Source organism: Ochotona princeps, chromosome 29, assembly GCF_030435755.1.
Source record: "Ochotona princeps isolate mOchPri1 chromosome 29, mOchPri1.hap1, whole genome shotgun sequence".
NCBI classification, from domain to species: Eukaryota; Metazoa; Chordata; class Mammalia; order Lagomorpha; family Ochotonidae; genus Ochotona; species Ochotona princeps.
Window position 1 is genome coordinate 14,649,503 of NC_080860.1, and position 24,362 is coordinate 14,673,864.

Genomic DNA, 24,362 nt, shown 5'->3' on the forward strand with positions numbered 1-24,362 from the left:
ACACCTACGCCTGCCTCTGCTTGCCACCCAGCGTCCTGCCAAGGAACCACCAGTGGACAGAGCCTTCCCTCTCTGTCACTCTTTCAGATTAATAAACTTGAAATCAAGCAAGCAAGCAAGCTATTAATGGTCTTAGATAACTACTGGCATACATACTCTACTTTAAAATATTGAAGTCAGAAATAGAGATTGGCTGTTAAAGTTAGGAGAATGTACAAAAGAATTCTGATAACCCGATGGGGGGAGCAGGTGAACAATGAACAAAGAACTGGAACAGTGGAACAGTCAAGTCCAGAAGGAATTCAAATGATCAATTAACATGAAAAGACATTCGATGGCACAAATAAGTATGAATTTAAACTTCAGACTATTTTCTAAGAAACTGGCAGAAATTACAAAGAGAAAGGGGGGAAAATGAATGCTATCAGACTTCTGGAGGACAGTTCAGCAGTAACTGCAAATCTCACCAGGAGCACGTCCTCCCAGAAATGGTTCCTTGAGCCAGCAAAGCCACCTCTCTGTGTTCAGAGACACACGTAACGGACAAACATCCAAATCCTTCAGAAAGACTTCTCATTCAGGCGGTGGTCACGTGAACTACACCGCGGAGTACCAAGACATTTCACGCCCTGTGAAAGGACTCCTACGGTATCAGGAGGCTAGTAACACAGTGTCGCACGAGAAACTGCAGATCCAGATGCGCAACGGGAGCCCATCCACACGCAGAAAACACACACAGCACTAGCGCTACTCCTGGGACTCTTTGTTTTAAATTTCTTTGAATACATACAGGAAATCGTCTGGAAGTCTTGAGTCGTTCTCTGTGGCTACAGGTACTGGATGGCAAGGGGGGAGACCAAGTTTTCATTTCAGTCTTTGCTGTTCTGAATTTTTGTTGTAAGCTGATATACTACTTCTAAAATGGTTAAGCAATTAATACTTAAAGGAGCTCTCTCAAAAAGTTGATATCCAACACATCGTAGTGAAATAAAAAATGTCCTTCAGTATGTTACCAGCTGCGAGAGTTACATGCTTCCCAAGCAAGGTGGGGAGTTAGACTCTATTTATTATATGACCACACACCCAGCGTGAACACCCCACTTACCTCTTCAGGTGGTAAATTTTGTGGGTGTACTGCCCCTTTTCACCATCTTTCTCGTACGGTTCATTCTTTAACACTTCAATTCCTTCTCCACCGCCAGTCTCATTCTTGCTAGCTTCTGCCACAGAGTAAAGCTGTCCAACCTGATACTGAAATAGCAAAAGCACACAAGCTCAGCAGGTGGGGAGCGACTGCAGGAGCCTCCTGTGCCAAGTCTTCATATTCGAGATCCGGAAAAAAATTAACAAATTTAGGAAGACAGGGTTTCTAGTCTTCAAAAAAGCTTTGTTACAAATATCGCAGTGCTTGGAAAATATATATACTATTCATTTTTCAAGAAATGTCTTGACGCTTAGTCTGACTTTTTTTTTTTAAGATTTATTTATTTTTTATTGCAAAGTCAGATATACAGAGAGGAAGAGAGACAGAGAGGAAGATCTTCTGTCCAATAATTCACTCCCCCCAAGTGGCTACAATGAACAGAGCTGCGCCCATTCGAAGCCAGGAACTTCCTTCAGGTCTCCCACACAAGTGCAGAGTCCCAAGGCCTTGGGCTGTCCTCAACTGCTTTCCCAGGATACAAGCAGGGAGCTAGATGGGAAGCGGGGCTGCCGGTACTAGAACCGGCGCCCATATGGGATCCCGGTGCGTTCAAGGTGAGGACTTTTGCCGCTAGGCCATTGCACCGGGCCCCAGTCTGACTTTCAAAAAAACATTTTCACATTTACTATATCTCATTTAATCCCATTCAATTCGGAGGAAGGTGTGGTAGGAATATAACTGTCATTTTGTCAACTGAGGCTGACCGATCAGATTGCTGTATTTATTAACAAAGAGGAGCAGTTCAATAGGTAGCAACAAAGAATTCCACGACCAGCAATCTCAGCCAGCCGCGGCTCAGGCAGCTCCAGGGTTCTCAGCTCCTGGCCTGAGTGTGATGTGCCCGATTCGCAGCTTAACCCAATTGGAAGCCAAACTTAGTGCTTCGAGGCCTAACTAGTAAAAGGTCCTTCAGCAGACAGAAACTGCTTCTAACGGATAAGAAACATATAAGAGAATTTCAAAAATTCTATGAGAATACGGAATTCAAAAGTTTAATTCACAGGGTTTTTTTTTTTTAAATAAAATTAACTTTCCACGATATGTTTTTCAAGACTCGTATGCATGGATTTTAAAATTTTCTTATACCAAAATAAACTTAGCTTTCATTTTCACTTTCCAGGAACTTTGGAAGTATCCTCACATAAGCATAACCAAAAAAGGCAAGACACGGCCGGCTGGAGTTTCTGTTCCATTTAAAGGGAGCCATAACTCTCCGTGGTCTGCAGCAACACCTGGCAATGGCTCTCCATCAACAGGCAGCTGCTAACCGCTGTAACAAGCAAGTTTTATTCTGTTCTTGTTTTTCCCGGAGCCAAGCCACAGCACTATCTCCAATCTCATAGCATCTGGCCAGACTTCTTTCTCCCCGTGAATACAGGCAAAAACACATTTTTCTTCTTTATAAACATGTTTCAAAATAATAATATTACTATTATAATAACGGCAATTAAATCTACCTTCCCAAGAACCTGTAACCCCAAAGTGCTGGCTAACAGAAAAAATAAATACAGGACACTATGTTTACAAATTCATTTCTTAAAAGCTCCCAAGGGAGCCCGTGGAGTGACTAACCCTGCACCTGCTACGCTGCCATCCCACGCAGGTTCATGTCCCGGCTGCTGCACTCAACCCAGCATGGGAAGCCACAGAGCAGGGCCCACGTCTCTGGGTCCCATGCACCCATGAGGGAGACTGAGAAAAGGTTCCTGGCTCCCAGCTTCGGATTAGCGAAGCTCGGGTCACTGCGGCCATCTGGGGAGTGAATCTGTGGATGCAAGGCCTGTATGTCTTCCCTTCTCACTCTATAAAATTTGCCTTTCAAATAAAAACAAATAAATCTTTAAAGAGAATACAGCGCCACTTTGCAGGTAAATTTAAAAACTCTCACACACACATCTTACTCAGTTTGGAACTGTTGTGGCAGCCGGGAGCAAGCACACTTCTTAGGTGCTCCCAAAATAGGTGCGTGTAGGGACTGCTGCCTGCAGAGCGCTCGGCTTCTCTTGGTTTCCCATGATGTAACAGTCTCCTCAAGCCCTTCAGAAAGTACTCTGCCGATTCTCTTATTTTTCACAATTTAAAATGTCTCTAAATCAAAAGGTAACTCGGTCTTTGTCAGAAATACAGAGTAACAGAAATAAGCAGACCACGAAAAAAAAAAGTTAATAATGAACTAATATTTTTGTGATAGGCTACTAGGCTTTCCTCAGCTTCTGTGCAGACCCGCTTACAAAGAGCAGGCACGCTTATTAATCTAAAAACGACAGAAAGCTGACATCATCTGCGGGGACTGTACCAAGACTCAGAAAGACTGCAACGCTAAAAAAAAAAAAAAAAAAAAAAGAAGAAGAGAAAAATCTGACCGAAAGAAATGTCAAATTCCACATTCAAGTTCAAACAATCCATTGCACAAGGAAGGAGCTGTGTTGGCTGGCTCCCCTCCAGGCTTTGAACAGTGACATCTCAGGCACGGCTCGCCCAGAGCTGCTTTCCTGCTGCCTTTTTTTTTTTTTTTTTTGTCTTCTTTCTGTCAGCTGTCACTTTGGAGGTTACCAGTTTGTTTTGTCGCACTTCCAAAGCACTGCTTCTTGTCTAGTGTCAGCTCCAGGAGAGCCAGCAAGCTGAGCAAAGGGGGCTGTTTTCAAGCTCCTGAGGGGTCTGGGCAGTTTCATAGACGTTGCTACACGTATCCTGATTTCTCAGAAGCCCTTTCTGCTTTCACTCTTAACTATACTACAGACAGCTTCCGCTGCAGGACGCTCACCCTGAACGGCTGCTGTGCGCCCACGTCCTGTGCAGATCCAGATAACAGCCTCTCCTGGCTGGCTGCTGGCCTGTCCACGTCTGGGGCACAGGCAATGACCACACACACAGTCATGAGACCAGCTGTTGGGGAAGTCTAGAGGTCATGTTATATTAGGCTAAATAGATGAACGTGTTGGGCATGTTTAACCTTCTGCCCTTTTCAGGTGGCACACAGGGGCCGGGGCGAGGGAGGGTTCTGGGAGCGCGAGCCTCTGGGCAGTTGAAGGCGTTCTGCGCCCAACACGGTGGGGTCATCTCCTCGGGCTCAAGCAGGATGAACCGCCAAGAGTTCATGACTACAGGGGGCAGAAGTACTTCAAAGCCACGACAAAAGGCTCCAGTGTCCAACACTTCCCTTCTCCAAGCAGCAAGCTATTGAAACATGCAAGTGCGGAAGTGGAGGATGGAGCCTCACTGATCCGAGCTGCAGAAAGAACTGCTGGACTGCACCAGAGTTTAAACTCCAGTGTCCATTTTTGTTTTCAAAGGCAAAGAGACATACAGATATAGGTCCTCTCCAGGGCCACTCCCCAGATACCAGCAGCAGCTGGGGCGGGGCAGGGTGCACTCAGGAACTCCAGCTGGGTCCCAACAGGGCTGAGAGGTACTCAACTACCTGACAGTTGGGGGCCAGGACTCAAACCCAGACACACTTCCACGGGCCTTGGCTGTCCTCTGTGGCACCCTCGCCACAGGGCTAACTGCCTGCCTCCTGAACACCCACATTCTTCAGTCTCTTCTAAATAGGACAGTGTAGTAGAAATCCATTGTCAGTTGATCAAATGCAACTCGCACCAATTCATTTTGTCACACAAACTGGAATAAAAACATGGACGATTACAGAACTGTGGGGATAACAAAGTGACTGATACTAGAACATAAGCATGAACACCTGAGACCTACCTCCTGGACTGAACACGGCAAGACCACACGGCTGAAAGAGAGAAAAGAAACAGGATCTAGGTTACACGTTCCAGAATCTCAGCACACGACTCTCGGCTCAGAGAGCGGCAAAGTCCAGTGACACCACACGGGCCTGTGACCAATGAAAACGGAGCCCTTCACCGCAGAAGGGGTTTTTCAGTGGCACCAGCCCCGAGAGCTGCTAGCGCTCCACCCCGGGGGCAGTCCAAGCACCACTGCTAGACTACATGCAGTGTCCTCCTTCCACGCAGGACCCCACAGGCCTTGGTCTCTCGAGAGCAGGGAGCAAACAAGCAGCGCAGGGTCAGGACGGCAGGCTGGTCCGGAAGCCCTCAGGAAACCCGCAGCCTGGCACACCTGAACGTGCCCGGCACCTGGTTTTTAACATACTTCTCGCAGAGAGTTTCTATCTTGTTTGAATCTTATTGATGAACGGATCCAGAAATTCCTTCCTTTACTACCCAATTATTCCTTTGGGAATTAGTAAAACACTTCACCAAGCCAATGACCTTGAGCCTTGTGTCTCCCACCAAGCAGACACATGGCCTGGAAGAGTCTGAGCTGCCCAAGACGGTTTCTTAGGGACAGACCACTGGAAAGCTTTCCGGCTCCAGTTCGGCTGTCGCACAGCACTGGAAAGGGACTCCCACAACAGCACCAGAGTGTTCTTTTCTATCAGATTTCACCTCTAGATTTTAAACTCTATTAAAAGTGCAAGGAAAAGCTCAATTACCATTTAGTACAAAATTCCCAATGGGTTTATTATTCCCATTTGTTTCTCTTCAGCTACACTTCCTCTTCGGTTTTTTCCCTCTTCCTAACAGTGACATTTCCAACCTACACAGTATTGGTTTTAGCTCTTTAGACATGTAACAGGGTGATATCACTCGGAACATTGACAATGAGTCTGCAACGCAACAGCACTTGCTACTGTTCTTTCCCTATTCTCCCCAAATGCGACACAAAGATCCCCCAACAAGTCCCAAGCCTGCCTCCCCTTGCCTCCGTTCCTGGATTGAGCCGGCTCACTCGTCACTGTCTTAGAATGGTGATCTAGAACCATCACCCTCAAAGCCACAGCCGCGACTCTCATGAAGAAACCTTCGGAGCGTTACACCAACCAGCTCACAGTACCCTGGGCAAGCAGAAGATACAGAGAGCAAACGGGACCTGGTTCTAAATCCTGGAGGACCACTCAAGAGCTGAGTGCCACCTGGGAACGGTCACAAACACTGAGAAGTAGAAGACAACAGATGTCCCCCACTCACCAACACTCCCAAGGAAACATCTTCCCCCAATCTAAAGTCACCGATTAAATGAGACAGTCCGCAGACTGACGGTGTCACTTCAAGATTCACTTAGCCACCAGTGGAAAAGGGGACAGGTTTGGATATTTCCATTCTTAAAAAAAAAAAAAAAAGCACCATTTCCTTTTTACAACAGTGTGAAAATCCTTATGAAAGTTACTTCTGAAACAGAATCGACACCGAACTAATCCTTTCCAGCCACGGCTTTATCCTAAGGGCAACCTGGCCTTCTGTTGGAGAGTTACCTGGCAGGGAACCTGCCCGCTCCTCAAGTCTTTTCTAACCCTTTAACTCTTACCAAAAGCAGGTGGAATTTTGTGAAAGTACACATGCTTACTGAGACACGTTCCTCCACCAGCTACCTTCAGGTAAGAACGATCGGTTCACTGCTGCTCATTAACAGCGGGAACCTTCAGAAAGTCTAGGAGGAAAACAATCTAGGCGAGAACCCCACCCCCCAAGCCAGCCCACTGAGAACTTCAGGGAAAACGTTCCACTCTAGGCACATCTGAACATTCCTGACGTTGGCGCCTGAGACTCTTCCTAAGGTTGGCAAAAAGCAGAAAGCGCAAACTCCGGATAGCTGCCGCTTTTCCTGTGTTAGCCTAACGCGACTGTCTGTCCGAGGGATGTCTCTGTCCCAGGGATGTCTCAGGGAGGAAGCAACTGACATAAGTCACTAAATATATCTGACCCACAATCACTTCTGCAACTCAACTGCCAAGAAACTTGGGCCATGTTAATTTCCTAGTTTGTCTTAGGATTTGCCACCTACCTGCAACAGCACCCAGAATAATGAAAACCACTTGCTTGATACAATGTACCAACCTTTAGGTGCACCCAAGGTCCTGAAATAAACTTTGGTAGCAACATTGCACTCTACAGCAAAGTGCCAAAAAAAAAAAAAAAGAGTATCTTCTGTCAGAATCTCTGTCACTGACCAAAGTTCTAATCTTTCCCCCACCCCTACCAATTAAGTAGTTAGTGGGCCCTTAGGTGTCAGGACCTATTCTCACGGCTGGGGAAAGCCGAGTGAAAAATGCAGACTAACGCACTGGGGCTACACAGGCCTTCCCTGAGAGGAGGACAAGCCAACCAACACCTGCAGGAGGTGAGGTGACGGGCTGGGTAAGTCCTAGTGCTGCAGGCAGAGGAGCAAAAGCAGAGGGGTTAGCAGCCCAGGAAGAGAACTTTGCCGAGTAGCGAACAGAGGGCAGCCAGAAGGTCCAGAGGTTGGCCTCGGCGTGGGAACGGGTAAGTCCAAGACAGGAGAACAGAAAAACAAAAAACAAAAAACACGGGATGCGCCCCGCAAGTCGCGGTGATGGATCAGATGGGGAGGTGTGTATGGTGGGGGGAGCTGTAAGCAGAGATTTTTTAAAGGTTTCCAAATCAACACTAAACAACCTGAGGATGGGAAACAGCTCCAAAAAGAATCAAAGAATCAAAAACTAACACAACGTGAAGAACGGGCCATTCTCGGAACCCCCAAGTCGCCCAGGGATGCTGACCACACTCAAGCAGGTGTGTGGGGGCGGAGGGACAGCTCAAGACTTCACCTGCCAGAAGGCCCCGACAGGTCACACACCTGCACACCCCCTCTCCCGGGCCACAGACCACGTGCTCATCATCCAGGAGGAGGATGTGGGTCGTCGGGTGTCACCTCATCCTCAAAGAGGTGGACCCGCAAGCCTTCTGGGCAAATGGGGTGGAGGCTGTCAAGTCCACCGAGCTGCCCAGTGGAAAAGGGGGTGCCAGCTCCCAGCCGGCTACCAGCCTCCCAGGCTCCACCCCACAAACCAAATCACAGCCAGAGCTCCTCGGATCAGGACTCCCCAGCCTCATCCCACCCAACCCCACGTTAGCTTCAGGGAAGGTGCACCTGAGACCCAGAACCGGGGGTGCAGGGCACGGTCCGGGTGCGGAAGGCGGGTCCCCACGGAAACTCCCGACCGCGCCTTCCCCCTCCTCCACCAGCCACGCGCTCGGGCCCCGACCCGGAGTGGGGAGGCCGAGGACGAGCCTGCGGACCCGGCCGAGGCCTTGGGAGAATTCCCGGGGTGCGTTGAGAACGGGAGGACCCCCCAAAGCTGGGCCGACGGGGGGTCGGGTCCCGGCAGGGAGGGGGAGGGGACGAGCGCAGGGAGCGGCCGCCGGCCGGGCTCTCGTTCCATCGGAACTGTCTCCCACGACAGCCCACCCTCGGAGCCCCGCTCGCGCCCACCAACCCACTCACAATTCCTTAATGAGCACCATCTTCCCGGAACCCCCCCCAACAGCTGCCGCCGCCGCTGCTGCTACTGCCGCCGCCACCGCCGCTACCGCCTCTCACTGCGCCTGCGCCGTCCCACCCCCCTGGCGCTCGAACCACTGGCGCGCCTGCGCGTCGGCACGCTTCCGCCGCCAGCCGTCGCGTCAGCTCACCAGGAGGCCTGGCTCCGCCCTTTTCCGCGCCCCACCCCGGGTTTGCGCGAGTCCTCTTCTACGGCTGCGCGGTCCGGGGAGCGGCGCGCCACGGCCTTTTCTGCGGCTGCGCGGCACGGGGAGCGGTGCACTAAGGCCTCTTCTGCGCCTGCGCGGTCCGGGGAGGGAGCGCGCACCAAGGCGTCTTCTGCGGCTGCGCGCACTCGAGGCGTGCACGCCCGTCGGCTGGCCGGCTCCCTCAGGGCGTCTGTGCAGCCTACTCTTTCCGGTGAGTGTTCCACGCCGTTCTCGGGAAGGCGTTGGACAGCGAGCGGCCCGGACCCGAGTCTGGGCCTGTTGTGAGAGGGCGCCTGCCTTTCTGACACGTTAGAAGTTTCTAGAGGGGTTGTAGGGGATTCCGTGACCTCTCGCTCACCCTTACCCCTCAAGGGCTCTGTGACCCCCACCCCAGCCTTGGACAGAGGTGGTTCGGTAGCGCTGGAACAGGGAGGACGGTGGCTGGTTCCAGAAGTTTCCCACCTCAGCTTGTAGGGGGGCCACAGGAGACCCCCGTGGGGCAAGAGGAGGCGCTTTGAACCTGAGTTGTGTGGGAGGTTGTTGAGGCACGCCGGAGCCGGGAAAGAGGGACATGAGAGGCCGACTGGGTGCTGGCCTGTGGCAGGTGGAGTGGCTAAAGGCACCGTTCTTGACCCTCGGAATCGTCTAGAAACAAAGTGGACGCGGTCGTGTCCTCCCGAGGAGAGGACTCCCTTGGAAGTGATTTGGGAAAGTGAAAAAGTGCTGGCTATGCAGGAGAGGCAAAGGGCTGAGCCATGTTGGGCGAGGTTGAGCCCAGGAACCCCCAATTGTGGAGACGCCTACTGGGAAGTAGTGGTGCCTGGGGCTGGAGCAGGTGTAGGGTATTTCAGGAGCAGCCAGAGGCCAAGGGTGACTGCCACATCTCAGTTGGAGGCTGAAAAGGAGTCCCCAGGAAACTTCCTGAAGAGATGCAGTTATGAAAAAGTGGTATGTGTGGATTCCAGAAAAGTCACACCGCAGTTACTTCCATTTCTGCCCAAGCACTATTTGCTCAGGTTTTCTTCTCAGCTGGGGCCAACTAGATCACTAGGCTCAGGTTCAGAATTTATATCCCAAGAACGACACGTGGAAAGCTGTTACCAATTAAACCAATAAAACTATTAACCACGTAGAAAACTGCAGCATATACTATCCTAGAATATAACAAACGTTAAGGCAGGCCCAGTGCAGTAGTTTAGTGGCTAAATTCCTTGCCTTGCATGCACTGAGATCCCACATGGGTGCCTGTTCTAATCCCAGCAGCCCCGCTTCCCATCCAGCTCCCTGCTTGTGACTTGAGAAGGCAGTCGAGGACAGACCAAAGCCTTGGCACTCTGCACCCATGTAGGAGACCCAGAGTAAGCTCCCGGCTTCAGATTGTCAGCTCCAGCCATTGCAGCCACTTGGGGAGTGAACCAAAGATGAAGGATCTTCCTCTCTGTCTCTCCTCCTCTCTGTATATCTGACTTTCCAACAAAATAAATCTTAAAGAGGGTAGCCTCAAAATTAATTGGGGGGTGGCCTTAGGTGTAACAGGTTCTCCCACGTGAGTGGCCAGGCCCAATGACTTGGACCATTTTCTGGAGCCTTCCCAGGCACAGGAACAGGGAGCTGGGCCGGAAGTGGAGCAGCTGGGGCTCCAGCCTTGGCTCTTGAGGGATGCGAGAGATACAGGCAGTTGCTGAACTTGCTGTGCCGCCATAATGTTGGCCCCTGGCTCTCCCACTTCTGATGCGCTTTCGGCCACCTGTAGTAGATGCTAGTGTCCCTCACCCAGGAGGGAGGTTCAGGTGGAGTTGTGGGTTCTCGGCTTTGCTGCAGCTGTTGTGAGTAAAGGGGTGGGGGTAGGAGAGGGCCAGCACAGGGGAGCTTCATAGAGCTCTGTCCCCATATGCTTTTCAGATAGAGCAATGGAGGTGAACTAGTTGCCAAAAGGCTGGAATCTTCCCCCGAGTCATGGCGTTTTTTACTGTGACAGTTCATGAACTCGTTATTATGAGTGCAGGGATTCAAGGAGATAATGTGCGCTTTCGGGTGCTTAGAAGCTGGGAATCCATTCCGTTTGTTGGATATCTGGGGGTTTTTTGATTTTTTTTTTAAGGATTTGTTTTTTTTTTGAAAAGTCAGATATACAGAGAGGTGGAGAGTCAGGAAGATCTTTCATCCGATGATTCACTCCCCAAGTGGCCACAACAGTCAGCCAGAGCTGAGCCAATCCAAAGGCAGTAGCCCAGAGCCACCTCCAGGTCTCCCACACAGGTGCAGAGTACCAAGGCTCTGGGCTGTCTTCCAGTGCTTTCCCAGGCCACAAGCAGGGAGCTGGATGGGAAGTGGAACCGCTGGGATTAGAACCAGCACACATATAGGATCCTGGTGCATGCAAGGCGAGGACTTCAGTCACTAGGCTACCATGCCGGGGCTTTTACTTTTTAAAAAGGTTGTTTTGAAAGAGAGGGAGACCTCTTCCACACACTGCCCGACTCCTACAATGACTACAAGAATCAACTAGTCCAGCTCAGAGCCAAGCACCCAGAAGTCCACCTGGGTCTTGCACGTGGGTGGCAGGGACCCAGGTCCTTAAGCCATCACCTGCTGCCTCCCGGATGGGTTAGCAGGGAGCTGAATCAGAAGCATGGAGTAGTGGGCTCAGTCGCTGGGATGGCAGCCTGTGGCACCTAGCAGAGTGCCAGTTGGGTGCTCTGAATAGACGCGATAGAGATGCTTTGTCTCAGCATCATGGCTGGTGGGTGTTGGAGCGTGTTTTAAAGGGGAATGGGAAAAAATGAGAGCCCTGTTGAGTTCCTTCACAACACTTGCTCAAGCTTGGGTGTTGATGGAGATGGGCCTCAAAGCCAATCCTGTCACTACACTGTAACCCTTGCTAAATAAAAGTGAGGCGTGCAGCTATTCTAGGTAAATGAAGACTGGCCAAAATCTAAAGCTGTTTAGAGATAAAAGACAGATCAGAGTGCCACACCCTTGTGTCAAATGATTCTCTTTAGCATCCAAGGAGACTGATCAGATTTATAGTAATCATTTTATGTGCTCTCAACTGTTATGCTTCTTAAAGTATTGTGGGTACGTTTGTGACTCATAAGCTTTGAAAGTCATTAAGAAAAAGTAAGACATTTCAGGTTCCTGTGATGATGGAAGGCTTCCCACTGTGTCGCAGCTTCCGCTCGTGGTACACACATGCTTGTGAGATGAAAAGGGTGCTGGCGTTGTGCCATGGCATTACAGGCTAATCCTCTGCCTGCGGTGCCCCAGCATCTCATATGGACACTGTTTTGTGTCCTGGTTGCTCCACTTCCCATCCAGCTCCCTGCTTGTGGCCTGGGAAAGCAGTCGAGGACGGCCCAAGTTCCTGGGCCCCTGCACCCGTGTGGGAGACCTGGAAGAAGCTCCTGGCTCCCAGCTTTAACAGGAAAGACATGAAACACCCAGAAATAAATGAAGCATGTGGCAAAGTGAGGTCGGTGCTGTAGCTGATGCAGGTCGCCACCTGCAGCAGTGGCGTCCCAGGTGGGTGTTTGTTCATGGCCTGGCTGCTCCACTTCTGATCCAGCTCCCTGCCTGATAGCTTTGCACAAGAAGCAAAAAACAGCCTCTGCCACACCCACACCTAGACACAAAGGAAACAGAGGAAGCTCTGGGCTGCTGGCTGATGTACCCCTGGCTGTTGTGGCCATCTGGCGAGTGAACCGGTGGGTGGAAGACCTCTAACTCTTCAAATAAATAACCAAGTCTTCATAAACAACAACACACAGGAGTGACTAATGCATGAACACCTCCATTATGTGGTATTTTATCGTATTACAACTAAGAAAACTGAATCCTAGGATAAATTTTTGCAGATAAGCCTGCAGAATGGAATATAACTTTCTAGTGAGTATCTCTAGGTAAGAATTCAAGCCACTTCATTTTTTTTGTTTGTTTGAAGATTTTACTGGAAAGGCAGATTTACAGAGAAGAAACAAAGATCTTCAGTCCACTGGTTTATTCCCCAAGTGGCTGCAGTGGCCAGAGCTGAGCTGATCTGAAGCCAAGAGCCTGGATCCTCTTCTGGGTCCCCCACGCGAGTGCAGGGTCCCAAAGCTTTGGGCCAGGAGACAAGCAGAGAGCTGAATGGGAAGTGGAGCTGCCACAAGACATGAACTGGCACCCACATGGGATCCAAGTGCTTGCAAGGTGAGGACTTAACCACTGAGCCATTGTGCTGGGCCCAGACCACTTTGTCTTGAAGATGAATGCCATTCTTAAGTGTCACCCTCCACAAAGATCACTGTTCCATACAAAATGTCCTACTAAACTAATTTTGTTAAATTTTTTTTTTTAATTTATTTATTTAAAAGGCAGAGTTAGACAAAGTGGGAGAGACAGAGACTTTCCATCTGCTGGTTCATTTTCCAAAATGGCCACAACATCTCGGGCTGGGCCAGGCTGATGCCAGAAGCTGGAACCTTGTCTGTCTCTCTCACAGGGGTCCAGAGACCCAAGTGCTTGAGCCATCTCCTGCTACTGTCTCTGGGTTATTAGCCGGGAGCTGGACTGGAAGTGGAGCGGCTGGTACTGGAACCCAAATGGGATGCCCTTAGGGGATGCTGCTGTTGTAGGAGACAGCTTAACTTGCTAGGCCACAGTTCTACCCCCAAGTTAAACTAACCCCCTCACTCAGTGTCGTGTAACCACCAATCTCCTTACTAACCTTTATATCGTTTGAAGCAGAGAAGTCGTTCAGGATTGCAGTGCTCTTACTGAGGCAAATCGAAAGATTGCTGAACACAAGTATGTGAAACTTTATGCACTGTTGATCAAGTGCAACTATGTTCAATCAGAGAAATTTGACGGGCCTTTAAACATTGTGTTTGAGCTTCTCTTTCCATAAAGTAAACGTTTTGAACCTGAGATCGAAAGGCCTGTTGCTGGGGCCACTGTGTCTTTGGGAACCGCGGAATTTGTTTGCATGACTTCATGTGGTGTACATTTTTCAGTGGAAGAGGTCAGTGTTTTATTCGCTTTGCTTAATCGGTCTTTTGTCAGCCCATTTTTTAAGATTTATTTATTTTACTTGACTGTGAGAAATATTGAGAGGGAGGGATACATGGTCGCTGTGGGTGGAGCTGGGCTGGTCCAGCGCTGGGAGTTAGGAGCCTCTGCTGGTTCTCCCTCGTGGCTGTAAGGGCCAGCAACATCGGCCATTGTCTGCTGCCTTCCCAGGCCACAAGCAGGAAGCCGGATTGGAAGTGGAGCAGCCGGGACACAAACCGGTGCCCAGATGGGATGCCAGCACTGCGGGCGGAGGGTTAGCTGGCTGTATTACCACACCAACCTCTTGCTAGACCATTTCGTGAAATCTTCATTTCAGAATGAAAAAGATATTCCCAAGAAATGTTAGGGAATGAATTACAGTGTTTTATCGCTGTGTGGGAGAAAGGGTTTGGCTTTGTGGTAGGAAGACCTGGTCCTCAGTTCTGGCTCTGCTACTTGCCAGCTGTGTGCCCTGGGTACGTCGCTGAGTGCCTGGGACGTTGAATATGTGTGTCTAAAAACAGGGATGACTGCTCTCTTGAGGTTGTAGACATAGCACCCGTGTTACTCTTTGATATGTAACACGCATCTGGTGAATTGGAACCATCTAGCAGTTTCCAAAGAGCAGGGATAAGAACTTGACTTTATGTTTTTGTTGGGGTGGCAGCGAGCATTCCATTCTTTGGTTTCCTCCCTATACAACAGAACCAAGCAGTTCACAGAACTTAATCCCCAAGTGGGTTGCAGGAACCCATTTCCATGAGCCCTTAGGCTACCTCCCATGGATTGCCTTAGCAGGATGCCAGAATCAGGAACTGAAGTGAGGTATTGAACCCAGGCAGCATGCTGTGGACACAGCATTTTAACGCCCCAGTGCTCCCTCCAGAAACAGCTTGCAGGAACAATTGTGTAAATTATGGTAGGCGCATCCCTCCCTTAGGTGCCCACTGTCTCTGGTTCCTGTTGGAGATTCTGTGTGCAGGTGGGCAGGTGGCTGTGGGGTGTGGGGCAGGCATTCCTTTTGGCAGCAGTCTAGTGCACGAGCCAGCTGTCTGTGCCCCTGCCGACAACAGTGACGGTGAGAACTCTGGCCTTGCAAGGTCTGGCTCCTGTGCTCCTGTGCAGATTACTCAGATTCACTGTGTTCTTGTCTCTTCCTCTTTGGCTTACAGGAGGCCCTGACAGAGGTGCTGGGTTTGCACTCCGTGTTAACGACCTGCATGCCACCTGAGGGTGGTTTGGACACGTGGTTTGTGCCTGGTCTCCCTGCCTCTAGTGTGTCGACTTTCGGGCTGTTGCTGTGTTCCCCACAATACTTCCCAATGGTCCTTTGTGTGTCCCCAGTCCTGCTGGTCAGCAGTGCGGACAGGCCATGCTCAGGGCCTCCAGGGGTGCAGTGCTGTCCGCAGCGAGACCCTCACTCAGGATTAGCCATCTCTAAAATGAGGAACGTTTAATGCTGCTCTTTTTTTGTGTTTATTCAATGTCAGGTCTTTGTTTCCCATAAGTGAATCTGACTCCATGTGTTGTCACAACATGTGCAGTAGGTACTGACAGTACAATAGTGTTGTCCCCATTCTCTGGAGAGGAAATCCCTGGTTAAATCTTCTGTTGTAAAGATGGAAACTTTACTGGGTGTAATTCACATGCAGTGAAATGGATTCTCTTTCAGTGTGGTTTGATACATACTCATTACATGTTGTCTGTGCTAGAGTTTAATGTTGCCAAGTTATGTGTATTCCTTTATCCAGCTGCTTTCAGCATACATTTTTGTTTTCCTTTTTTTTTTTTTCCCAAAGATTTATTTACTCTTATTGGAAAGGCAGACATACAGAGAGGAAAGACCAAGAACTCCCATCTGTGAAACAAATGGTCTAAACAACGGGAGCTGAGCTGATCTGAAGCCAGGAGCCAGGAGCTTCTTCTGGGTCTCTCACAACAGTGCAGGGTTCCAAGGCTTTGGACCATCCTCAACTGCTTTCCCAGGCCACAAGCAGGGAGCTGGATGGGAAGCTGGGCTGTCGGGATTAGAACTGGCACCCATATGGGATCCCAGTGCGTGCAAGGCGAGGGCTTTAGCTGCTAGGCCACCATGCTGGGCCCTGCACCAACATGTCTTGTGGGCATTGTTTCAAGTCCTAATGGCTCCACTTCTGATCCAGTTCCCTGCTGATGAGCTTGGAAGGCAGTAGAAGAGGGCCTTGTGCCCGAGTACTCGGGCCCTTGGACCCACGTGGGAGACCTGGAAGACGACCTGGCTTTGGACCAGCCCAGCTCTGGCCATGGAGGCCATTGGGGACTGAACCAGCCTATGGAACGTTCACTCTCTCTAACTTCTTGCTCTACTAACTCTGCCTTTCAGATTAATTAAATCTTATTATAAATAACTAAATAAAATTGCCATCACTATTTGTAAAAGCTTTTGTGTGAATGTGTTTTTATTTTTTCTTTTTAAATGTTTGGAAAACATATCAACGAATCTTAGACCCGCTGGTTTACTCCCGAGACGCTTGTGAGGGCCAGGCCAGGCTGAGGCCAGGAACCCCGTACTCCATCCGGGTCTCCTGGGTAGTGGGACCCAGCGCGTCCCAGGGTGGATCAGCGGGAAAACTGTCCTGGAAACAGGGTATCTGGGACTCAAATCAGGAAGGACCACATGTGGCTTAACCCACTGTGCCATAGCACCTGTCCTGTGTTTTCTTACGGGAAAATTACTTTTGGACCAGTAAGGATGTTTAACTGCAGGAGAAATGATCAAGTTGATTGGCAAAGCGATTGTGCCGTTTTGCCTACCCGGGAGCCATATCTGATTCTGGTTGTCACATAGCTCCATGAACATGTTGTAACCATTCCCGTGGAAATGCTGTGCTGTCTTGCTGTTCGATTTCAGTGTCTTTGAATAGTAGCAATGCTGAACACCTGTTTACGTACTTGTTCATCATCTGTATATATTTTGTCAAGTGATCAAAACGTTTGTCTGCTGTCCTGCAGCGATGGACTTGGTGCATGGAGCTGACTGATGGTCAAAAGCCAAAGTTTACTAGTGGCATCAGACTTTATACACTGAGGGTCATATAGGATAAGGGAGGAGGTATTGAGCTTAACAAAACCCATCAATAGTTTCTATATTTTTGTTTGGAACTCCATTTGTTTTGTATATTCCACCATTCACATGCTGTCCACTCAACTGTTGTCATACCAATGATATCCAATCAGTTATACAAAAGATATCCATTCGGTTGTTTTCATACAAACATTATCCAATCAATTGTAATCCTGTGCTGACCTAGGGTCACAATGTTTAGCAAGGTTTTTTTGTTTTTGTTTGTTTTTTATTAGATTTATATATTTTTATTTGAAAGCTTTTTGTAAAGAAAGAGTGAAAGAGATCTTTCATCTGCTGGTTCACTCCCCAAATGGCTTCAACGGGCCAGAGCTGTGCAGAGTCCCAAAGCCTTGAGCCGTCCCCTACTGCTCTCCCAGGCCACAAGCAGGGAGCTGGATGGGAAGTGGAGCAGCTGAGGCACAAACAGGCACTCACATGGGATCTCAGTGCGTGCAAGGCGAGGATTTAGTCACTAGGCTATTACGGTGGGCCCTAAATTTCACAATTTTCACAATACAGAGTTAGAAGCATAGGGGCTCCTCTTTCCCCCTGCTTGTTTTCTATGTATTCCTCTTAATTATGCCCCAGATTATTGTTAGAATGGCATATTCATTTGCTTCACAGTAACAAGCTTAATCTTCTGATCTACAAAGATACCAGGGAAAAAAAATGGAAGTTGCGCTCTATCTCAGGAGTGCAGATACAGGCTGTGAGCATAGGTTAAATCCCAACAGGCTAGGAGCTCTCACAGAGATGAGAGATGAGAGAGAACACAGGATCTGTGTGTCTTTGGGACTGACATTTCATTGAGCATAGTAATAGCTTTCATCTAGGGTCATTTTGTTGCAGAAGATAAGGTTTCATTTGTTTAATGGTTAAGTGTTATTCCACAGTATAAAGGGACATTTTGACCCTGGAAGGTCAGCCAGCACAGGACTACAATTGATAGGGTAATATTTGTATGAAAACAACTGAGTATGTACCATTCCTATAGCTAAATGGATATCCTTTGTATGAGAACAGCTGAGTGGACTGCATGTGAATGAGAACACTTGATGGAACATACAAAAGAGCCCCAAACAAAAGCGTAGAAAGTTGATGGGTTTTATTGACAAGCTCAAAACCTCCTCCCTAATCCCATATGATCCTCTGCATATAAAGTCTGATGCCACTAGTAAACTTTGGTCCATCAGTCAGAGTTCACACATGTTGTTATCGGCTCCATGCATCAAGTCCGTCCTGCAGGACAGCGACACCACAGTGTATATGTACCACATTTTTAAAAAAGATATGTTATAAAGATGTATTTAATTTTCATTGCAAAGTCAGATATACAGAGAGGAGGAGAGACACAGAGGAAGATCTTCCGTTCACTGATTCACTCCCCAAGTGAGCGCAGTGGCTGGAGCTGCGCCAATACAAAGTTGAGAGTCAGGAGCTCTTCTGGGTGCAGGGTCCCAAGGCTTTGGGCCATCCTCGACTGCTTTCCCAGGCCACAAGCAGGGAGTGGGTTGGAAAGTGGGGCTTCCGGGATTAGAACCGGCAACCATATGGTATCCCAGTGCATGCAAGGTGAGAATTTTAGCCACTGGGCCCTAAAGATTTGTTTTTATTGTAAAGTCAGATATAGATAAAGAATGATTTTCCATCTGCTGGTTCAATTTGAAAGTGGCCATATGACCTTCTGAGCCAATCTGAAGACACAAGCTTCTGAGTCTCCCATGTGGGTTCAGGGTCCCAAGACTGTGTGCTGTCCTCTGCTGCTTTGCCAGGCCACAGGCAGGGAGCTGGATGGGAAGTGAAGAAGCCGGAGCATGAACCAGCACCCTCATCAGATCCCGGCACACGCAAGGCAAGGATTTTAGCTACTGAACCTCACACTAGTCATTTATCCAGTCATCAGTTGATGGGCATCTGGGTTGGTTCCATATGTTAGCTGTTGTGGATTGTGCTGCTATAAATGTGTTACAAGTAACCTTGTCATATGCAGATCTTATTTCATTTGGATAGAATCCTAGACTGAGTTGTATGATAGATATATTTTCATGGGGCTGGCCAATTCTTCACCTCCAAGCACCAGCAGCCCATATGGGCACTGGTTCATGTTTTGGCTGCTCCATTCTCCCATCCAGCTCCCTGCTTGTGGCCTGGGAAAGCAGTCAAGGATGGCCCAAAGCCTTGGAACCCTGCACCCGCGTGGGAGACCTGGAGGAAGTTCTGGGTTCTTACATTTAGATAAGTTCAGCTTCAGTCGTTGTAGCCACTTGGGGAATGAGCCAGTTGGTGGAAGATCTTTCTGTCTCCTCTCTGTAAATCTGCCTTTCCAATAAAATTAAATAATTCTTTTTAAAAAATAATTTTCATATGTATGAAAATCTCCATTGGATTTCAATAGTGGTTGTACTAGTTTACATTACCACCACAGTGGAATGGGGTGCCCTTTTCCCTATATTCTTGCAAGCATTTATTTTAATTTATATATAATAACAATCCTTATTGGGGTGAAGAGTATCCTCTTTGTGGTTTTTATTTGCATTTCCTTGACAGAGAGCATGCGAGATTTTTTAAATGTCTATTAGCCATTTGAATTTCATCTTTTGGAAAATGCCCGCCTGTTCATGTCTTTTGCCCGTTTCCTGATTGGTTGCTGTTGGGTTTCTGGAGTTCCTTCCCTGTCCGAGGTATTAATTTTGTATGTGTTGTATGGTTTGCGATGTTTTCCCCTATTCTGTTGGCTGCTGTTTCACATCATCGACTGGTTCTTTGCAGCGCGGGAGCTCCTTAGCTTGGTGCAATCCCATTGATTTATTTTGCGTTAATTTCCTGTGCTTCCTTGGTCTTTTCCCAAAAGTCTTTGTCTGTGGCTAGGTCTTGCAGGCTGTTCGTGATGTTTTTCTCTAGTAATTTTATGGTATCAGAGCCTTGATTTAAATCCATTTTAAGTTGGTTTTTGTGTGAAGTGGAAGGTCAGTGTCTTGGTTCTTCACATGTAGATCCAGTTTTCCTTGAACTGTGTTTTTTTTTAAGATTTATTTTTATTGCAAAGTCAGATATACAGAGAGGAGGACAGACAGAGAGGAAGATCTTCCATTCACTGATTCACTCCCCAAGTGACCACAATGGCTGGAGTTGAGCCAATCCAAAGGCAGGGGTCAGGAGCCTCTTCTGGGTCTCCCACGCAGGTTTGGCCATACTTGACTGCTTTCCCAGGCCACAGGCAGGGAGCTGGATGGGAAGTGGATTAGCTGGGACATAAATGAGTGCCTGTATGGGATCCTGGTGCATGCAAGGTGAGGATTTTGCTTGTTGTTTTTGAGCAGCCTTATTTTATTTTACTTTTTATTTTTTAATGAATTTTACTATTTTTTAAAAGATTTATTTATTTTCATTACAAAGTCAGATATACAGAGAAAGAGAGACAGAGAGGAAGATCTTCCGTACGATGATTCACTCCCCAAGTGAGCGCAACGGCCAGTGCTGTGCCGATCCGAAGCCAGGAACCAGGAACCTCTTTCAGGTCTCCCATGTGGGTGCAGGGTCCCAAAGCATTGGGTTGTCCTCGACTGCTTTCCCAGGCCACAAGCAGGGAGCTGGATAGGAAGTGGAGCTGCCGGGATTAGAACCAGCACCCATATGGGATCCTGGCGCGTTCAAGGTGAGGACTTTAGCTGCTAGGCCACGCTGCCGGGCCCGAATTATATTTTTTTATAATGTGATTACATGGTGAACCAGGGTGGGAAGGATCGAGGCTTAGGGAAAATTGGGTGTACTCCTGCTTCCAAATTTGCTATTTCTTTCTTTGTTTTTTTAAGATTTATTTATTTTTATTGGAAAGTCAGAAATATAGAGAGGAGGAGAGAGAGAGAGAGAGAGAGAGAGAGGGAGGGAGAGAGAGAGAGAGAGAAAGAGAGAGAAAGAGAGACAGACAAAGATCTTCCATCCGATGATTCACTTCCCAAGTGAGCGCTATGGCCAGTGCTGCACCAGTCTGAAGGCAGGAGCCAGGAACTTCCTCCAGGTCTGCCACATGGGTGCAGGGTCCCAAGACTTTGGGCCGTCCTCAACTGCTTTCCCAGGCCACAAGCAGGAAGCTGGATGGGAAGTGGAGCTGCCGGGATTAGAACCGGCGCTCATATGGGATCTCATTGTGTTCAAGGCAAGGACTTTAACTGCTAGGTCACTGTGCCGGGCCCCGCTTTGATTTTTTTTTTTTTTTTTATCAATTTCATTTTTTATTTTTTGTAATGATTACATGGTGGATCAGGGTGGAAAAATTGAGGTTTAGGGAAAATTGGGTGTACTCATGGTTTTCAAATTTGTTACTACTTCTTGGTTTCGGGGAAGAGAAGAAACAAAGGAGGAAACCACTCATGACTTCCCACACATCCCAGTACCCAGGGGTGAGGACCCGCCACCTCCTAGCAACCCAGAGTCTCAGTGTGTACACATTCCAAGGGTTCTGCCAAAGTGGTTCGGATAGTTCTGAAATGCTGCCAATTTCACATTGATTTTTCATTCAGAATTTTCTAAGCTCTGCCAACTGAGGTGTTGAATCTGCAGTGTGCACTGTTTGTGCTGTTGCTTGTGGGTCCTCTTCAGTCCGTGCCAGGGAGGTGATTCTCTGTTTCCTCATACATTGGTGGCAGGCAGTCTGCACACTCACCTGGACCGGCACCTTGCATAGGTTTCTGTGAGTGTTGTCAACATGGTGGCTCTGCGAAACATCAGGGATGATGTCACTTTCCCAGCCAAGCTCTACCATGTGTTCAGTGTTTACTGTTGACTGATTGTAGCAGAATTCGTGTTGCTGTGATGGGGGCAGCTTTCAAACTAATGTGTTACCTTCCTTAATGCGTCTAACTAGATCTGTTGAGCCATATGGCAAGTTGATATGTATTTGTTTTGGTGTGTAACTATTTGTCCATGCATAGTTTTTTCCATGGTATGTATCTTTCAGGAACATTTTGAAGACCCCTTGTAAACCTTAGCTTATGTTTATTTTAATTTTTTAATGTATTTATCGGAGAGAGAATTATCATCTGGTTTGTTCCCCAAATGTCCTCATCAGTAGGCCTGGGGTAAGCTGAGCCTGGAAGGCAGAAGCGCAGCCTAGTGCTCCCACTCAGCTGTGGGAGTCTCACTGTTGCCTACCAGGGACCATATTGGAAGCTGGGATTGGAAAGGGATCAAAACTCAAACCTGTGCACTCCAATATGGGACTGAAGCGTCCCAAACACCCGCTTGAAGCTCAAGGCCAGATGTCTGCCCCTATGTAATCTTTGCTAAAGATTTGTTTACATATTTTAAAACACAGAGTTAGAGACAGAAAAAGAAAGAGCTCATCCATCTGCTGGTCTACTCCCCAAATGGTTGTAATAGCAAGGACTGGACTAGGTCAGGCAGGAGTCAGGAGTCCCATCCAGTTCTCATGTAGGTGCAGGGGCCCAAGTGCTTGAATCATCCTCCACTCTTTTCCCAAGTACATTAGCAGGAAGCTGGATTGGAAGCAAAGCAGCTGGAATTCCCCCCACCCCCCTTTTAAAAGCAGGAAGAGTGAGAGGAGAGATCTTCTATCTGTTGTTCTACTCCCCAGATGGCTGCAAAGGCCAGGACTGGGCCAGGTGAGGCCAGGAGCTACCTCCTGCTGTCCCATGTGGAAACAGGGGCCCCAGGACTTGGGCCATCTTCCCCTACCTTGCAGGTGCATTGGAAGGGAGCTGAGTCAGAAGTAGACCAGCTGAGGTGCAAACCATATGGTGTGCGACCACTAAAGGCAGTCTCGCAACACTGGCCCTGGAAGTGAGGACCTGAACCTGCGCTCTGATGTAGGGTGCCAGCATTGCAACAGCAGCTTTTTGTGGGCGGGTAGGGGGTGCGACAGTGAGCAAAGCAAGATGTATTTAAGTCAGAAATCTATCACGACATGGTGGAGATTCTTCAAGAGAGAGATGAGAAGCTTGTGTCTGATTGGGGTCTTTAGAGCAGAGTAACAGCTGCCAGTCACAGGGTGGAGACAGCTGTCAGAGGGCCAGACTTGCAGTCCTGTCCAGCCTGCTCGTGCCAACACGCACACACAACCACACCACCACCACCACGTCCAGCCTGCTCGTGCCAACGCGCACACAACCACACCACCATGTCCAGCCTGCTTGTGCCAACATGCACACACAACCACACCACCATGTCCAGCCTGCTCGTGCCAATGCACACACAACCACACCACCACGTCCAGTCTGCTCATACTAACATGCCCACATACCACACCACCATCCCCAAAACGGTAGTGGATCATTTCTGTTCTCAGGGTGGGATCACCCTTCCTGCTGCTCGCAGGATCAGCTCTTGTTCCTTGCTGAAAGGCGAATGTTTTGACTCCCACTTTGCTCGTTCCAGTAGGGCCCTGGCCTCGCTCCTGTTGGGGCACCCCCACACCCCAGAAGAACAGCCCCTGACTGCTGTTTCACTGACTGTGCCGCTGTGCTGGCTCCCCAGGAGTCTTCCTCATTCAGACACAGGTCCTCGTAGTTTTGCACTTCCCTTCTGCTTTAGCTTCAGCTTCCCTGAGCAGCATCCTCTTCCCACTGGAGAACTCATGGCCTGGTGGATTTCACCAGCCCCCGGTGTTGACAGTGCTCTTCCACAAAACTCTGCACATTTTTGATTTCCTTACCCTTGAAGGGATATCACAAGTTTTGTAACTAGGTTATTGGAGTGACGTGTGTGTTTTAAACATGGCATGATTCAGAATTCTTTTTGTCTTTTTTTTATGATTCAGAATTTTAAAAGCCTTAACATGTATAGGATATGCCTGCCTCCGGTTCCTTCCTGGAGAAGGCGGAAGCCACTCAGTCACTTGGGGAAGCTTCAGGAATTGAAGAGCAGTCGTAATGTTTGTCATTCACCTCTTTGTTTCTTCAGTTGGGAATCACTAATGAGGCCACCCATGGGTGCTAGGTGAGGATGAGGTTTAGTCACATATGTAGACGTCCCCCTCCCAGGAGAAGGGTGAACATCACTCACTGTGCTGTGGCTTGGTGAATAACATGCTTTAAAGGATTTCAGGGGGCTGGAGGCAAGTTCCTCTCTAAGCGTGTGATACAGTGGCACTGTATAAAGATGGCTATGACTTGTCTGCCTTCTCACTGGAATGGTCTCTTGTCAGGTTTCCCGTGCTCCTTCTTTCCCCTCGACATGGGCCTTTCTGACCACAGCACCCCGTGAGCTGGCACAGGAGGGTATCCTGCCGCTTAGCTCCCCTTCACATTTAAGAGGTCCTGCACGTTCTGTGATACTTCCTGTTTTTAAATGTTTTGTTTGAGAGAGAATCTCCCATCTGCTGGTTGACTTCCACAGTACCCAAGGAAGTCCAGGGCTGGGCCAGACTGCTGCTCAGTTCTCCCGTGTGGGGGACAGGAGCCCAGCTGCTGGAGCCTCACTGTCGCCTCCTGGCATGTGTGTTAGTGGGCATCAGGCGTGGAGCTGGGATGCCAGTGCAGGTCTCCAGGAC

General features: G+C 48.8%; 1 protein-coding gene and 1 long non-coding RNA gene across 3 annotated transcripts in view; one reads left to right on the forward strand and one right to left on the reverse strand.

Annotated features, from left to right (window-relative positions):
• The window catches only part of PITPNB (phosphatidylinositol transfer protein beta), a 53,507-nt gene extending 44,925 nt beyond the window's left edge, over nucleotides 1-8,582 (reverse strand). For both annotated transcript variants that reach the window (XM_058656524.1, XM_058656523.1), the window contains exons 1-3: nucleotides 8,477-8,582; nucleotides 4,913-4,943; nucleotides 1,106-1,251 (exon numbers count right to left, since the gene is read on the reverse strand). In XM_058656524.1, the coding sequence (XP_058512507.1) occupies nucleotides 1,106-1,251; nucleotides 4,913-4,943; nucleotides 8,477-8,496 (197 nt within the window). In that variant the 5' untranslated portion in view covers nucleotides 8,497-8,582. The remainder of the gene's footprint in view (nucleotides 1-1,105; nucleotides 1,252-4,912; nucleotides 4,944-8,476) is intronic.
• A 240-nt stretch (nucleotides 8,583-8,822) lies between these two features.
• The window catches only part of LOC131478220 (uncharacterized), a 53,303-nt gene continuing 37,763 nt past the window's right edge, over nucleotides 8,823-24,362 (forward strand). Inside the window, exon 1 of the long non-coding RNA XR_009244368.1 lies at nucleotides 8,823-8,932. This is a non-coding gene — a long non-coding RNA (uncharacterized LOC131478220). The remainder of the gene's footprint in view (nucleotides 8,933-24,362) is intronic.